The 16,973-nt window shown below is 42.4% G+C and overlaps 1 protein-coding gene across 2 annotated transcripts; it reads left to right on the top strand.

Moving 5' to 3' along the window:
- The first annotated feature begins 1,659 nt into the window (after positions 1 to 1,659).
- rad54l (RAD54 like) lies at positions 1,660 to 15,582 on the top strand. Of its 2 annotated transcripts, none has more exons than XM_079518531.1 (20): positions 1,660 to 1,730; positions 3,490 to 3,550; positions 3,767 to 3,850; positions 4,408 to 4,521; positions 4,719 to 4,779; positions 5,156 to 5,291; positions 6,202 to 6,271; positions 7,092 to 7,253; positions 7,692 to 7,818; positions 8,102 to 8,226; positions 8,426 to 8,576; positions 8,838 to 8,964; positions 9,265 to 9,339; positions 9,882 to 10,012; positions 10,301 to 10,414; positions 10,950 to 11,073; positions 11,171 to 11,249; positions 11,869 to 12,048; positions 13,517 to 13,680; positions 14,881 to 15,582. In XM_079518531.1, the coding sequence occupies exons 2-20, from the start codon at positions 3,548 to 3,550 to the stop codon at positions 15,083 to 15,085; spliced, it is 2,232 nt and encodes a 743-aa protein (XP_079374657.1). In that variant the 5' UTR covers positions 1,660 to 1,730; positions 3,490 to 3,547; the 3' UTR covers positions 15,086 to 15,582. The 2 variants fall into 2 exon arrangements, with proteins under 2 accessions (XP_079374657.1, XP_079374658.1); XM_079518532.1 differs by lacking the exon at positions 1,660 to 1,730 and adding an exon at positions 1,971 to 1,988.
- The last annotated feature ends 1,391 nt before the right edge of the window (positions 15,583 to 16,973 follow it).

Here is a 16,973-nt window from a genome sequence, read left to right as displayed (position 1 = left end):
AGCACAAACTCAATACAAAGGCTGTTAACTGTGAGTGGACGACCCAATTAAGCATTACACTTGTTTCCAACAGGGTCCACCATGTTCAAATCATCAAAACATTTAGAGACATACAAATAGACACTTCTATAGACAGAACAGGAATTCATCAAAAAGGAGGTAAAAAGGGAAAAGAAATATATACAGTGAGGGGAAAAAAGGGGGGGGCGGGGGGGGGATTCAGATTTTACGGGGGCCAGTTTCGAATTGCAGCCATCCGTAGGTGCCCTTTGAGAGCGGTTTTGAAGGAGTCAAGGGATTTGCATGTCTTAATGACAGTTGGTAGGGCGTTCCACATTTTGGTGGCATAGGAGCGAAAAGAATTTAGTCCCTTGTTTGTGCCGAATCTGGGTTGTACATGGTTCGTTGCACTCCCTCTGGTGTTGTGGGTGTGGACTTAGTTAACATTAAGGAAGTATCTAGACAGGTACATGGGTATCTTGGTGGTGTATCGAATCTTGTGGACCAGACCCATTGCAAGTTGCTGTACTCTGTCGTCGACCCTAAGCCATTCCAGCCTGTCGAAGTGGGCAGGGGTGAGGTGGGTTCGGGGGGCTAGATCAAGTAGGAGCCTGACCAGTTTGTTTTGGGAAGTCTGGAGCCTGGTTTTAAGGGCCTTTGAGGTGCTGTGGTACCAGGAGGTGCATGCATAGTCAAAGAAACCCTGTACAAGGGCTCCTGTTAAGGTCTTCAAGGTGTTTTTGTTGACCAGTGAGGAGATCCTGTAGAGGAATCTTGTTCTATGGTTGACTTTTTTGATTACGTTGGTGGCCATTTTATCACCGGAAAGATTAGCCTCCAGGATGGAACCTAGGTAGGTAATTTCATCTTTACGTGTGATAACATTGTCACCCACTCTAACCAAGAAGCCATTTGCCTTGCTGAGATTACTAATAGAGCCAAAGAGAATGGATTCAGTTTTTCCCAGGTGTAAAGATAGTTTGTTATCTGTGTGAGTTCTCTCACCCGGTTGGATGACATTGGTATCACAACCCGGATTTTTCAGGTTGAAAATGTATTTTATGTTCACTAAAGATCTGGAGAGACATGGAGACCCCTGTTACTGAACATTAACAACCTCGTGGTGAGCATTTCCTCCACCAGGTGGCATCAGAGTCTATCACTTTGGTTATTTGGAGCTGATGGCTGCTCCAGGTTTTACTTTTAAACTAAGTATGTGACGTCGTTTACAGACAAGGGATGTACCCCACACACAAGGCCTTATTTATTTTTATTAAACACATAATGTCAATGTACACACGCAAGTTGGCGCAACACAGGTGGCTAACATTATAGGCGACCAGACCAGACCAGACCATTTCCAAGGGTGCGCTCCTTTTACTACGCCGGCTACTACTAGTAGGGCGGGGCTACTATTAGTAGCAAAGGAAAGCGCCACCCGCGCGGGCGTAACTTCACCTTCTAATTAAACACAAAACCCAATTGGTTTGGTTTGGAATGATTTTCCTTTGCAAATGCAGATCCGGTCTGCAGCGGAAACGTAAACCGTTGGGGGTGTAAGTCTGGTGTAAGTACACTGATTTTCGGATACAGTAGGCGGGCTCAATACCGGATGTGAGCACTGAACAGCAAATAGAAACCAGGCGAAGTAGTAAGTTAGTCACCTAATTTGCACCTTCAGGGCTTCCGTAACGCGCGCTGCCAACGAATGTAAACATGAAGAGAAGACGGTAGTACATCTTTATTTCATACGTTTATTTACTAGAAAGTAAACACTTAATACTAGTTAACATTGTTTTGTTTATGTCGTACATACAAGCGCTTACTGCAGTAACATGTATAATGTGGTGGATTCATTGTAGTGAACTGAACGATGCGTCTGAGGAGAGCGAAATTCAAAATAAAAACAGGAGGATCATGATATTAACAAGTGTTCATCAAGTGATGTTAGTCAGTTACAAGAGTGATCAACATTGAACATCCGAAGAGTGAGTGATTGATTGATTGATTGAAGAATTTATTAACAGTTTTGGAGAATTACAGTACATTTCAAGCACTGTGGACGACACCATAAAGCATATTTACACTTGTTGGATCCACCATGTTCAATTCATCATATACTTATACTAGCTCTGGTCCATTGATTGATTGATTGATTGAAGAATTTATTAACAGTTTGCAGAATTACAGTACATTTCAAGCACAAACTCAATACAAAGGCTGTTAACTGTGAGTGGACGACCCAATTAAGCATTACACTTGTTTCCAACAGGGTCCACCATGTTCAAATCATCAAAACATTTAGAGACGTACAAATAGACACTTCTATAGACAGAACAGGAATTCATCAAAAAGGAGGTAAAAAGGGAAAAGAAATATATACAGTGAGCCTCCTGCACGGCATTAGAGCTATGGACCAGAGCTATACTTATACCAGTACTTAGACCAGTGTCCGTGTGGTTCTCAAAGTGGGGTCCGTGGACCCCCAATGGGTCCTTGATGGATGGGGGTTCCAGGGGGTCCCCAGTAGTGAAATGAGTTATGCCTGGTCTATTATCATCAGACATGCTGCTTGAGGCAGCTGTCTGCAGGTAATCCAACATTTTATGTTGCAGTTACAAATCGTAACTTGCATTTCTGGGTTATTTGTAAAAATGTAAACCCCAGCAGCGTGACAAACTGACAAGGCGATGAGTTCTTCTTCTTCTTCTTCTACTTCTATTTATTATTGTGAAGGGCAGTTCAGGTGAATAGATGATGCCCAATCCATTTACACGCCAAATCATTTTCTTATTTACCCAGGCTGAGAAGATGCTGGCTGGTTGTGGTTTTGTGCCAGAATATTCTCTTATCTTCTGTAGGCTTTTGCTGTGAAAGGTCAACAGTTTGTGGAGATCTTTTGTTCTGTCATTCCATCCACCAACATGGACAGAACATGATTTTGGTGCTGTAATGGTCTGCCTTTCACACGCAGCTAAGGTGTTTCTCACAGGTAAATGCTCCCTAATTAGGGCTGTCACTCTGACTGGTAGGCATGTTTCGGAACTGTCCACAGCCCACTAACGGATTGTGTAGACAGAAATGGTGTGAGGAGGACCAATAATATAGAAGTTAAGGTTGAAAATAGCTGAAGAAGCGTTCTTTTAAAGGAGTGTGGGGAGGCAAGGAGATTGACACGATTCAGAGAAGCAAAGGACAGTGAATCAGTGATTTATTGATCCTATTTTATGAGTCAGTGTTTATTTTATATGAACATGTTTATTATTATGCTGCCCTGATGAAGACTCCTGTGAGTCAAAACTTGTTTTTAACTTCTAATAAAGTACCTTGATTTGTATCCACCCTCTCCTCCTTTCTAAACCTTTTTGAGTGCTCGGATCGCTGCCTTTTTTTCATGTTTATTATTATATTTATTTATTATGAATATGATTATGAATATGATTTCATACGACGTGTTTTCAACAACACTGATTGATCTCCAATTTTCAGTGTGCTGGTGTGGAGGGAGGCTTGACGTTTAGAAGGAACTCATCTAGAAAGACTAAACATGGTAAGAACATGAACACATGAAGTTATATGTGACCTTGTGACGCAGGCTGGGTCATATGACTTCAATATCACCATTATTTCAAACCTTTGCCTCAATTATGATTAATGAACAGTTATAAAAAATAATAGAATAGAATAGAAGCTTGCAACAAGTCAAAGCTTGTAGATAGGCTATTTTCGCTATTTCATCTAACGTTGTGTTTCCCGGCGCCTCCAGAGAAGAAGCCTGGCTCCCAGTCAAGTTGCCAAACGCAAACAAACTGGAGATTCTTCTGAAGATGAAGACTGGAGCCAAGAGGATGTGAGTAGAGATTGTTTAGGGGTGCTACTAGCCCCTCATAGGCCCAGCTTTGTTTCTCTGTGTGAACCATGGAATGTGATGATTTGATTGGCTCACTTCACTCGAGTGTGATTTCTTTTTAGTATCGGGTTGTCACCAGCATCATATTTTAAATCAACTTTTCATTCCTTTGTAAAGGACATGGTCGTGATGTCACTGTGATGTGGTGTCACAACATAGAATACACAATGACGTCACTCCAACTTTCTGCTAGATGAAGATGATTATTGCCCTATTTTGGGCATTTCACTATAGTCAGGAAAGAAAAATCAAAGATATTCCTTAAAAACTAAAATAAACACTATCAGTAACATAAAAATGTGTTGTGAGTTTGTAGATCTTTTTTGTAACAATGTTACCGATATGATACCAATATGGCACATTGTGAGCTTGTAGATTTGCTATTTTCACAATTATTATGTTGTAATAATTAATCGTTATAGAAGTTTGAAATGTATTGAAGTATTGAAACAGTATTGAAAAATTATATTGAAACATTTAATCAAATTGTTTTACAGAGCAAAGGGAAGAAGAAAAGTGGTGGTGAAAGCAGAGAGAAGTACATCTCTCCTTTTAGGAAACCACTGACACAACTGCTGAACCTGCCTCTGTGTGTGGATGCAAGCAAACATGTACGTTGTATCATGTTGTAGGCTACTAAATATCATTATCATGTAATTTTATCATGTACTTTGTCTGTCATATATATATATATAATTCTTTTTACATTATGGTCGTTTGGTGTCTTGTAGGCTAGCATTATCATGTTCTTGGGTGTCAAATCTTATTATTGTCATCAATAATATTTTGTTATTTTCTGTGTTTTCAGGAAGCGTTTATTCGAAGTATTCTCTCCAAGCCGTTTAAAATCCCTATTCCAAATTACACAGGTACATTATGATGTTAGTATTCTAGTCTAGTCTGTGAGTACACAAGTATCAATTGACATTATAGTGTGTAAAGTGAAGTAATTATGCAGTAAATGATGCAAGTTCTGTAATTACATTAATTGAATAATGTCAATAGCGACACTACACTGTCACATGTGAGCTTGTTTCACTATTTTCCAAACATTTTGAAAGTGAAAGAAAGCCATTAAATCTGCAAAAGTTACATACACCAATGAAAGTATTGTGACTAAATAACTACATTGGATCCATTGGAATACAGTTTCTTTCCTGAAAAGTAACGGTTTTGATGAACATTCAAGGTTTCCACCTTACAATGAGACAATAATTAAGAGTTGTGTGTGTATTGTGTTGCCAGGTGCTCTGGGAGTCAGGGCGTTGGGCCTAAAGCGTGCGGGGGTGAGGAGATCCCTCCACGACCCGTATGCCGAAGGCGCTCTGGTTCTGTACGAGCCTCCGGTGGTGAGCGCTCATGACCTCCTCAAAATCGACAAGTGAGTCCCAAACAGTGTTTTGTGGGGACTATTATATGCCACATAGGATATTTTTCATTGTACATAAGGGGTATTCAACTGGCGGCCCGCAGGCCAAATTGCGGACTGCGGGGCGCCCCATTGTGGCCACTGAAAGTTTTATTTTTTTTATTTTTTGAGGGCTAATGGAAGTTACAGATATGGTGTGTGCATTATGAACAATGAAGGGTGAGATTACCATAATGACAGTAATCCTTAATCATATTCAAGGGGGGGCGTGGTATACTGCAGAGTCTTCGTTAACTACTGATATATCGCAATCTTCCTTTTTGGCACCCCCGCAGGCATGCACCAAATACATACTATAATATTTAGTGGGTTGTCATTTTGGTGGCAAATTTTTATTTAGTTTTAGTCATAGTCTTTTGAATAAAACTTGATTTAGTTTAAGTCGTATTTAGTCGTCTGAAATGTTCTAGTGAATCTAGTCCATTAAATATCATAACATTTTAGTCAAGTAAACATACAGTTGATTTTGTCCCCAAAAATGGATTTTGGTGGGCCTTGATGACGTCTTAATGCCTGATTTTACACTTTGCTTTGCTGAAAATAGACGATCTACAAGTTCACAATGTGTGCTATTTTCAGAGTGCAACACCCAAGCGCAACAGTGTTGTCGTTTAGTTCTACTGGATCTCTTCTCCACTAGTAACTCCCTTAACATTCTAGACTAGTTTTAATTTGTTTTATTCAATGAAATTAAACTGGTTGTCACGCACACACACACACACACACACACACACACACACACATACAGGAGGATAAAACGTGACATTCATGAGCAGCAGAGCTCCTCTCCCAAATCTTGAACTAATTTTAGTGTGTGTGCGTGTGTGTGTGTGTGTGTGTGTGTGCGCTCGCGCTCGCGCAGGGAAAAGCTCCCGGTTCATGTCGTCGTCGACCCAGTGGTAGGAAACGTCCTGCGACCTCACCAGAGAGAGGTAAAAGTACTCCTTTATTACTAGTAAAAATGACAGTACCACATTGTCGAAATAATCTGAATTTTTGCTTGAGTAAAAGAACGTCGATGAATGTCAATGTTAGAGCCTCATTACTAAATCGTTGCTACCTAGCGCTTACGATATTAACCCATTGATGCCTGAAGCCGAATCTGGAATCTCTTTTTTTTTTAAATAGTTATGTTGCTACATGTATAGCAACAGCTGATGAGACACAGAGAGCGCGCCAGCATCAAAGGTAGAACAACGTATAGATTGCACCAGGCATCAAAACGGGCCAATCCTGCCCAATGTTAGCCAATTAGGATGGATTATGGATTTAATATCGGACAGATCCGGCTTTAACACATGACTATAGAGTTGGTGTGTAACGATTTGCGGGATTTCTGGACAGAATCTGGAAGAGTAATATAAAAAAAAATGTTTTTCAAAAGTCTGCCTCCTGGTGGCGCTATAACAAATAAATTTGGGGCAGAGGTTCATCGTTGCCATCCAGGGAGTGTGTGTTCAAAATTTGGCATTGACCGGGTTAGCGCCGCGGTGCCAGAGATTAGCTGTACACACACACACACACACACACACACACACACACACACACACACACACCACACACGGGCGGGCTGGTGGGCGGTCAGTCCGTCCACACGGTAGCCACATTAGCTCTTTCTTCCGGTTCATTTTGGGGTGAATTTTCTGAAGGCAGTCAGTGACATACAGACTGTATCAATGTTGGCAGTCAAAGAAGATGGGTTGAAAATGAAGCCTATTAATCCAGCTGTGTGCTTTTCCTCCTGTCCTCCAGGGGGTGAAGTTCCTGTGGGAGTGTGTGACGGGGAGGCGCATAGCGGACTCGTTCGGTTGCATCATGGCTGATGAGATGGGTTTGGGGAAGACCCTGCAGTGCATCGCCCTGATGTGGACCCTGCTCCGCCAGAGCCCCGACGCCAAGCCCCTCCTCAGCAAGGTTAGGTTTGATTGATTGAATCATTTATTTGTCAAAAATGTAAGCAGCACGAGGTGCAGTCCAACTAAAAGGAGAACACAAGAAAGATCCTGTGGACTTGTTTCCATTGTGTTCCTATGTATTCAATCCATTGTGGACTATGTATCGGCATAGTATACAAAATGTCAACAAATAGAAACATCTGGGACCATCGTCTGAGTGATCATCACAAGAATTATTTGAGCTAATCCCAATTTCCAAATCTTTTCCATCCATCTGTATGAATTCAACTGGTGAAAAAAGTCAGAATATGGAGATAAGAGCTTTCTGCCCAACAGCGACAAAATGCTATGTTTCTATATAGATTGAAAGGTGTAACATGGGCTCTCCAGGTCTAAATGGGTTAACTGTATGAAAATGAATCATCAACTAAAACGTCATGCCGGTGACAACCCTCAGGTCATCGTGGTGTCCCCCTCCAGTCTGGTCAGAAACTGGTACAATGAGGTGGCCAAGTGGCTGGGAGGACGTGTCACGCCGGTCGCCATCGACGGAGGCTCCAAGGAAGACATCGACAGAAAGCTAGGTACTGTACTGTAGCTGTCGTTCTGGATTAAAGTTCTCAGTCTCCACGAATGATTTCAGTCATTTGGATTCCATAGAAACCAATACATGTCTTCTATGGAATAATGGAATGTTGCGCCTTAAAATAGCCTATCTATAGGCCGGGCATAGCAGTGGCGGCAGTTTTGTGGTTGCACAAAAAAAAAAGCCCATTCATTTTTTTAAACTGCTGTGATTTAGAAGACATTTTTGGAATTGGTCTTACAGGGTTAAAGGTCATGCTTCTATTTGCTTGTGCTCCACAGAGAACTTCATGTGTCAGCAGAGTGCAAGAGCTCACACTCCCATCCTGATCATCTCCTATGAGACGTTTCGACTTCATGCAGGAGTTCTGCATAAGGGAGAAGTTGGACTGATCATTTGTGATGAGGTACGGCCGGCATCTGTCTCCTTATGCCCCTACTTCATGCTAGGGTTTATACCGTGTGTTTTATCGTTAAGCTCACAACACATTGCATTGTGACGTGTTGTGAGCTTGTAGATCTGCTATTGTCACTAGTTTGGGAGACATCACATTTCTCTTTTGGGTCACGGCCTAAAACATTTGGGAACCTCTGCTGTGCCTCTAGGGTCACCGGCTTAAGAACTCCGAGAACCAGACGTATCAGGCCCTGAACTCCATGAGTGTGAAGAGGAGAGTTCTCATCTCTGGAACTCCTATCCAGAACGACCTGCTGGAGTACTTCAGTCTGGTGCATTTTGTTAACGCAGGAATTCTTGGTAAGCAAACCATGCTATACAAGGGGTCTTCAGTGGGGGGTCCGGGACCCCTAAGGGAGTTACTAGCATATCTAAAAACACACAACGCCTCACGCTGCGAGGCGTTGTGAGCGTGTAGATCGGCTATTTGTGGCAAATACGTTTAGTGTAGAAGGAAAAAAGAGGAGCCTGGTTTCCAGCCTGATTTAATAGCTGCGTTCTGTGAATTTGAGTTCATTCCGTGCCCTTACCCTTAGTTCTGTGTCAATCTGTCAATACCAGGGACAGCCCAGGAGTTCAAGAAGCGCTTTGAGCTCCCCATTTTGAAGGGCAGAGACTCAGACGCAAGTGACAAGGACAGACAATGTGGAGAGGACAAACTCAAGGAGCTGATCAGTGTCGTCAACAGGTGATCACAAAGACACTGTTGCTGTACACGCCACACATTGACAGTTATATTAAGATATCTAAAACTGGTTTTGATTCTGATGTTTGAACCCTTGCATTTTACTCTTCAAAGCTTATGCATTGGCTATGTTGTGGTTAAATCAAATTAAGTTGATTTTATGTGTATATTTCCTATTATATGTGTGTTTTAGTTTATTTTCTCTTTTCCTTTTTCAAAATGTATGGATGAAAATATGACAAATTTTTAGGTCTAGGACTCCCCATACATTGACTGATAAAGCGTCATGTGTTTTGTTGGCAGGTGTTTGATAAGGAGAACGTCAGATATCCTCTCCAAGTATCTGCCTGTGAAAATCGAGCACGTGGTCTGTTGCAGGTATGCTCTTTATGCCTTTATTGTGAATGAAGAGACATTCATTGGTTCGAAGGCTAGATATAAAGTGTGTTAGGGAGGTTAGCGGAGAAGAGATCCAGTAGAACTAATAGACAAGTCAGTTTATACTTTGTTGTGTGTCGGTGTTGTGCAGATCTACAACACGTTTGTAGATCTGCTATTTTCAGCACAAGGCCAAGTATAAATCAGACATTACAAGGTCTGTCAAAAAATACATTTTAAGGGTTCTCAACCAATGCGTGAGTATTTGTGGTGGTCCCCAGCACAAAGGGTTGAGAACCCCTGGACTAAATCAACTGTAGATTTAGTCTACTATTACCGGTATATTTATATAATATTTATTTACTAAAACTAGAAAAGAAAAAAACAAACATTAGGTGACTAAAATGCAACTAAAACTAAATGGAATTTTATTCAAAAGACTAAATCAACATCAAAATTCGCTGTCAACATCAACGCTGTGAACCTAGTGTGATGTGTTGCAACTGGCTAAATCTGTGCGTTTTGTGCTGAATGTGTTGCAGGCTGACACCTCTCCAGACAGAGCTGTACAAGAGGTTTGTGAGGCAGACCAAACCCCTGGAGACCCTGCAGGAGGACAAGATCACCATGTCCTCCCTGTCCTCCATCACCTCTCTCAAGAAGCTCTGCAATCGTAAGCAGGGCAGCCTGTGTCACCATTCTATATCCTATGTTATTGTTGCCTAGAGCAGGGGCATTAACCACTTGAACGCTAATATCCCTACCCTGAGGAGAACTGTAGCCACAAATCACCGAATCTCAGCTCGGGGGTCCTTGGTCTGAAAAACATTGAAGACCCCTGGCCTAGAGGGCACAGCACTACACATTAATGTAGTGTTTACAAACATTCTGATCTGGTCTCGATCACGATGATTTAAAACCTCTGCATCGATTACAAGTGTGTGTCCGTGTGTCCGTACAGATCCAGGTCTCATCTATGAGAAGTGTGTGCAGGGCGAGGAGGGCTTTGAAGGAGCAGTGGATCTCTTTCCAGCAGGATACAACAACGCTAAAGCTGTGGAGCCTCAGCTTTCAGGTATAGGCCTGTGTAATCACAATTATTTTTCCATATTATGCAAAAATGGTTACCCACATGGTAACTCTGTCATTTCTCTACCGTTTCGGACGCGGGGCGGCTCGCAGGAACCGGCACCGCCACCCAAAAAAAGGCCAAATCGACAATCTTTTCTCGCTGCCGCCCGGTGGGCGGCGTCGAACGCATTAAGACACTAAGGTCTCACTCTTGGCATTTTCTGAAACTTGGCAGCCCTGTCTTACGTATGATTCCTGAAGACTATTTGTATGTATTTGATGTATTACCACCAGGATTAAGAGCGTCTGCTAAATGCCTAAATTGTAAATTGCAAGGAAAATATCATATCAGGCATGGGGTTCAAGAAAGAACACAGAACTAGCGATAACTCGTGTTTTATAGATCAGATGTATATGTCGCAGTGATGAGTCATGGCGTATAGATGGACTTCATAGGCCAGTTTGTTGCCAAGGATCACTTCCATTGTGCTTCTGGACTGCTATACATCCTTAAATATTTGTCTTATTCTGCCTTGTAGGGAAAATGCTGGTTCTGGACTACATCCTTGCGCATACCAGGAGCACAACAAGTGACAAGGTGGTGCTTGTGTCCAACTACACTCAAACACTGGATCTCTTTGAGAAGTTGTGCAGATCCCGCAGGTAATTGAGACAAAAGCCTGTCTGCCTGCCTGCATAATGCCTATCCATAGTAGCTGTATGTCTGTATATTTATTGATCTCCATCTTGCATGTCACAGGTATCTTTACGTCCGACTTGACGGCACAATGTCCATCAAGAAACGGGCCAAGATCGTGGAGAGATTCAACAGTCTATCGGTGAGTTTGACGACAGAATCACCTGATCACAATTATTTGAGATCATTACAATTGTTCTTATCATCACAATGTTTATATATACACACACACCATAGGTCTTCCACTGCGGGCCTGCTCGCTTTGCCTAAGAAAATGGCAACTAAAAAATACGGGGAAGCAGCGTTTTGCTTCTACGGGCCGACGGCGTGGAACAAACTCCCACTGTACCTTCGACAGGCAGCCTCTGTAGACATTTTTAAAGTGCAGCTCAAGACTCACTTCTACACCCTTGCTTTTAATTGATCTTTTAATTTTTTGTTATTCATGTCCTCACTGTATTGCATTACTGCTCTTGTTTTTTGTAATGTTTATGCCTTGCTTTTCTCCATTGCTCTGTAAAGCACTTTGAGCTGCATTTCCTGTGCAGTGTTTGTTTACAAAGCCTAAAATGCAAACAAATGTAATTTTAATTTATATGTTCTAATTTTCAATGTCAAAACACACAGTTATTAACGCAATTATTAGTCATCTCCCTTATTGTCCACATAACACGAGTGACAATCATGTACAATAAATAAAACGCATTAGAATGAACCTAAAGGTGATGAAATCCCACATGCATGTTTTCCTGTGGTTTCAGAGTCCAGAGTTCATCTTCATGCTGAGCAGCAAGGCAGGGGGGTGTGGCCTCAACCTGATCGGGGCCAATCGCCTGGTGATGTTCGACCCGGACTGGAACCCGGCCAACGATGACCAGGCCATGGCGCGTGTCTGGAGAGACGGCCAGAAGAAGACCTGCTACATCTACAGACTGCTCTCTGTGAGTCTCATCATCTTTACTGATAGACCTGCTATGATTCAGACTGCTCTCTGTGAGTCTCATCATCTTTACTGATAGACCTGCTATGATTCAGACTGCTCTCTGTGAGTCTCATCATCTTTACTGATAGACCTGCTATGATTCAGACTGCTCTCTGTGAGTCTCATCATCTTTACTGATAGACCTGCTATGATTCAGACTGCTCTCTGTGAGTCTCATCATCTTTACTGATAGACCTGCTATGATTCAGACTGCTCTCTGTGAGTCTCATCATCTTTACTGATAGACCTGCTATGATTCAGACTGCTCTCTGTGAGTCTCATCATCTTTACTGATAGACCTGCTATGATTCAGACTGCTCTCTGTGAGTCTCATCATCTTTACTGATAGACCTGCTATGATTCAGACTGCTCTCTGTGAGTCTCATCATCTTTACTGATAGACCTGCTATGATTCAGACTGCTCTCTGTGAGTCTCATCATCTTTACTGATAGACCTATGATTCAGACTGCTCTCTGTGAGTCTCATCATCTTTACTGATAGACCTGCTATGATTCAGACTGCTCTCTGTGAGTCTCATCATCTTTACTGATAGACCTGCTATGATACAGACATTGAGTCTGATCATCATCTTTACTGATAGGACTGCAATAATGAATCAAACTAATAAACTAATTGAGCGTCATACGCTCAATGGGGACAACTACAGTGCGTAAATACTTTACTTTACTTACTGTTGGTGAGTTTATTTGTTCAACAAGTTAGATTGGAGATGTGACGTCCAGTACAGTAGCCGCCCTGCCCATTATTATATCCAGTTTGGTGGCATTACAGTAGAGTCTTGTCGTGATGTCATGTTTCTTATTCATCTTTCTTTATGCTTATCCAACAAAGGTGCAAGCGTGCAGCATTATTAAATACAAACAGCTATGTCGCGATCATAGAGTTATAATGGTCGCGATGGAGTGAAGTTGATCATTGATTCATAGCCTGCTAGCATCATAATCATAATCTTGCTCCTTCTAACGCTATGGACCAGACCTAATCATAACCCTTGTAAAGACCGAAGGGACTGTGGTTGTTGTTGAACATAGGCTTGTAGAATAACATCGCAGTGTGTCTCTCCTCCGCTCCTAATATAACTCTATGCTCTCACCAACAACGTAACATGCTATGCTGTGCCGTAGAAAATGTTGTAGCACATCGAAAATAGCAGATCTACAGTATAAGCTCACAGCGCGTCCTTCCTTGACGCATTGTGTAACTTTGATTCTGAACAGGTGCTGTGAATTTCGGCCAATCAGAACGGCAGCTGCCCTTCACTGGCTCTGCCTATAGTTAACCCTTTACCCGCTGGTTGTTTCAGAACAGTGTTTTAATGCTTGATTGGATGAAAAAATGTATTATATTTTACCGCCGAATAATCGACTATTCGATTCTAATTATGGTGTGTTGTGTTGTGTGCCAGACGGGGACCATCGAGGAGAAGATCTTCCAGAGGCAGACGCACAAGAAGGCCCTGAGCAGCTGTGTGGTGGACGAGGAGCAAGATGTCCAGAGACACTTCAGCCACGAAGAGCTCCGAGAGCTGTTCTCCCTCAACCAGGAGACCCCCAGTGACACCCATGACAAGTAAACACTGTTCACTAACACCCCCAGTAACTAGTAATCGCTACTCACAAATATATACATAGGCAAACATGTTAAAAAAAGATCATACCTGTGTGAAACGAGGGGCACTCTTATCATCATACATCATCACATTCAAGCCAATCACAATTTTTATCCTCAATAAGTAGATTGCTCAGCCAAGCCAAGGAAGTGATGTAGTCCGGATCTGTAGTGTAGGCCTAGGGAAGGGACGGATCATCGCCCCCAGAGCATCATGATTACCGCGGCTCGGATTAATGTTTTAGGCTATAAACATGCCATTCTGAGCATAAATACTACTAATAACCCTGTGCACGTGTACCGCGGGTTACCATCTAGGCTGTTTCTACAATGAGAGGCCTATGGATGCTAGTGGCGGAAGGCTAAAAACAAATGTAAATTTATATTTTTAAACAATTTCTAATCAAATCTTGTGTATCTCATGGATGGCTCAGATGGAATTAATAACTTTCCACAAGATATCTCGAGGATAGCACGGAATTGATGCAACAGACATTGATGCCAGGGTGAGCTGTAAAGGAGCGTTTCAGCCATTTTCAACCTATGATGTGGGCATCAACTTGTGTCAACATCATGATATAATATTCAATGCATGGCTTTTGAAATTCATATCATCGGTCATATGGCAGTCTATAGACTTTTAATGTTTGTTTAGGGCACTAAATGACGACGTGAGATGTCATGTGGCCACACTGCATTCATGTCTCGTAATGTATAGTGGCAGTGAAGCTACAATTAATGAATGACCCCCGTGACATCATGTGGCAACTACAGTGGGCGCCCCTCACTTCACACATTTTTATGCAGGAGCAATGGCTTTTATGCAAACTTTCATACTAACTTTCCAGGAAGAAAAAGGCTGTAGTTTCTATTAGCTTGGAGTCTCTAATGATGTCATTGGTAGGCAGGTTTCTGACCTGCCCATAGCCCACCAATGAGACACAGAGTGAGTAGACAGAAATGGTGCCATCTTATAATTAGGATTAGTGAGGACCGATTATAAGAAGATAGGTTGAAAATAGATGAAGTGGTCCTTTAATCCCTATATTTCTTCATCGTTCAAATGAAAGCAGCCAATCTACAATGTCAACGATTTTTGCCTATTTTATGTGTGTCTAATAATGTGATTATTTGATTATCAATCGTGTTGTGTTGTACCAGGTTGCGCTGTCGGCGCTGTGTGAACGGCCGGCAGGTGCGCCCGGCGCCAGACGGCTCTGACTGCACCAGCGACCTGTCCCAGTGGAACCACTGCTGTGACAAGAAAGGCCTGAAAGACGCTGTGCTGCTGGCCTCCTGGGAGCCCACCACGGTGTCCTTCGTCTTCCACCAGCGCTCCCACGACGATCAAAGAGGGGTGGTCTAGTCCGGCTTACCCCCCAGCAGCATCTCTTCTGAAGAGAAAAGGGCGATTTATGCTCCATGTCTCGGACACCCAGGCGCAGAGGATTCTGATTGGTCTGTGGGCCGGGCGGGGACCAGAGCCTTCCAATGACCTGGTGTACTACCTTTCGGGTTTTACTTGAGGTACGCGACACCGTCGCCGGGCACCCTCCACGACACGTGGCCGTTCACGGCCGAACCATCGTGTCCTGAGTTAAATGGTGTTTATCAAAATAAACACTGTTGGAACAAAGACTGTGCGGACTACTCCTTCTCTGTGTTAATTTACTGAAAAACATAAAAAGTTGAAATATGGAGATACGAGGATGCTGCCTGACAGCTACAATATGCTGGCATTATGTGCAGTCTGTGTAAATAATTCTTTACTTATGTATGCAGTTCATGTTGCAATGTTTGTGTATTTTTCTTTGAATATGACAATATTTTCATTTTAACAGAAAGTAAAAAGTGTTACCTGAACCAAGTTTGTCGTGACTTTGCTTTCAATCTGCGTCGGTTCCAAAAGGTGGGAGAAAATATCCTAAAAGTCAGCCGTTTCCATGCAGTTGTGACAAGTTTTAAGAACAAATAAAGGTGGTTGTGTGTCTCTGGATACAACCAGTTGATCTGCAAACTAGTACATTTAAAGTACATTTACTTGAGTATCAAAGTAGTATTTCTTCGAGTACTTTATTTGAGTAAGGGTCCCACTTAGAGTTCTCAATGGGCCTGAAGATTTAGGCCCGGCCCTAACTGATCTGGGCCGAGGCCCGGCCAGGCCAATTAGCATAGGTTTTAGGCCCGACCCGGCCATAAAACGTCAGGCAGGGTTTGGGCAGAATTTGAGAACTCTACAGAGTAAAAGTGAAACACAAGTCAGCTGTGTGTGTTGGCAGGAGTTGTACTGTCCTCCAGGTGTTTGATCAGACGGTTCCTCACCCCGCCAAACTAATAACAAACTGTCAACTTAATGATCAGTGTGGACAGAGCAACTAGTTATTCACAATCTTTGTGTGCTGTGATGCTCACAAATGTGTTGCTAAAATCTAACTAATGATACTGTACATACGATTTATATAGCACTTTTCAGGGTACTCAGTCCCTTTACAGAATTAAAGAAGAATAAAAAACAATTATTATAAAAAAACTAGTTAAAAGGTTAAAAATCACACCCGTGTGAACTGAGTGGTGTAAGGTCTTATATAGACTGATCAGCTGTGGTCTGACGTAATGTCTGACATAATGAAATCACACCCGTGTGAACTGGGTGACCATAGCAACCGTGCTCATGTTTTGGTACGAACAGACAGACAGACAGACACGTAAACTAACAAAGCCAGTTGTAGGAGTGGTTTACACCACTCAAAAACTAGAAACTAAGGTGCTATGCATGTGCATAGTAGTTGTACTATGCATGTGTCTCCATAATTGTATTAATGTGCAGAGTTCAACTACATGAAGACATGATTTAGAAAGCCCACATTCATTATTTATAACAACAATCTTTAAACAAAGCGCACAACTCTGTGCTGTGTTACATTGCCTGCCTGCCTGCCTTGGTGTGGGTGGAGCTACAGTAGTTGTACTGTCCATGGTGTTTCTGATGCATCCAAGGTTCGGATGTCATTTGTGATTTTGTACCGCATTGCTCCCAACATAAAACCTTTCTGGCGAAAGGTAAACAGTGTGAGCTGATGCTAATGATAGCCGATGATTACAATGCAAGTCTCCCTGCCTGTACTGCGGAAATGAAGTCTACCCCAAACAGCAGAGGTCTATGGATAGCATTCTGGTGCAGTACCTTTCCTCGCCACATGGTGGCAGACAATATAATTTGTTGAGAGTTAAGATTTAGCCAATAGTTTATATAT

Source organism: Electrona antarctica (assembly GCF_951216825.1).
Source record: "Electrona antarctica genome assembly, chromosome: 13".
Taxonomy (NCBI): Eukaryota; Metazoa; Chordata; class Actinopteri; order Myctophiformes; family Myctophidae; genus Electrona; species Electrona antarctica.
The sequence above is the reverse complement of the archived record's forward strand: the minus strand, read 5'-3'. Positions and strand labels throughout refer to the sequence as shown.

Bases quoted from the DNA above. Each gene is read 5' to 3' on its own strand.
- rad54l (XM_079518531.1), top strand. The intron at 8,227-8,425 runs GTACGGCCGGCA...CTGTGCCTCTAG, and splicing joins GACTGATCATTTGTGATGAG to GGTCACCGGCTTAAGAACTC. The intron at 10,013-10,300 runs GTAAGCAGGGCA...GTGTCCGTACAG, and splicing joins TCTCAAGAAGCTCTGCAATC to ATCCAGGTCTCATCTATGAG.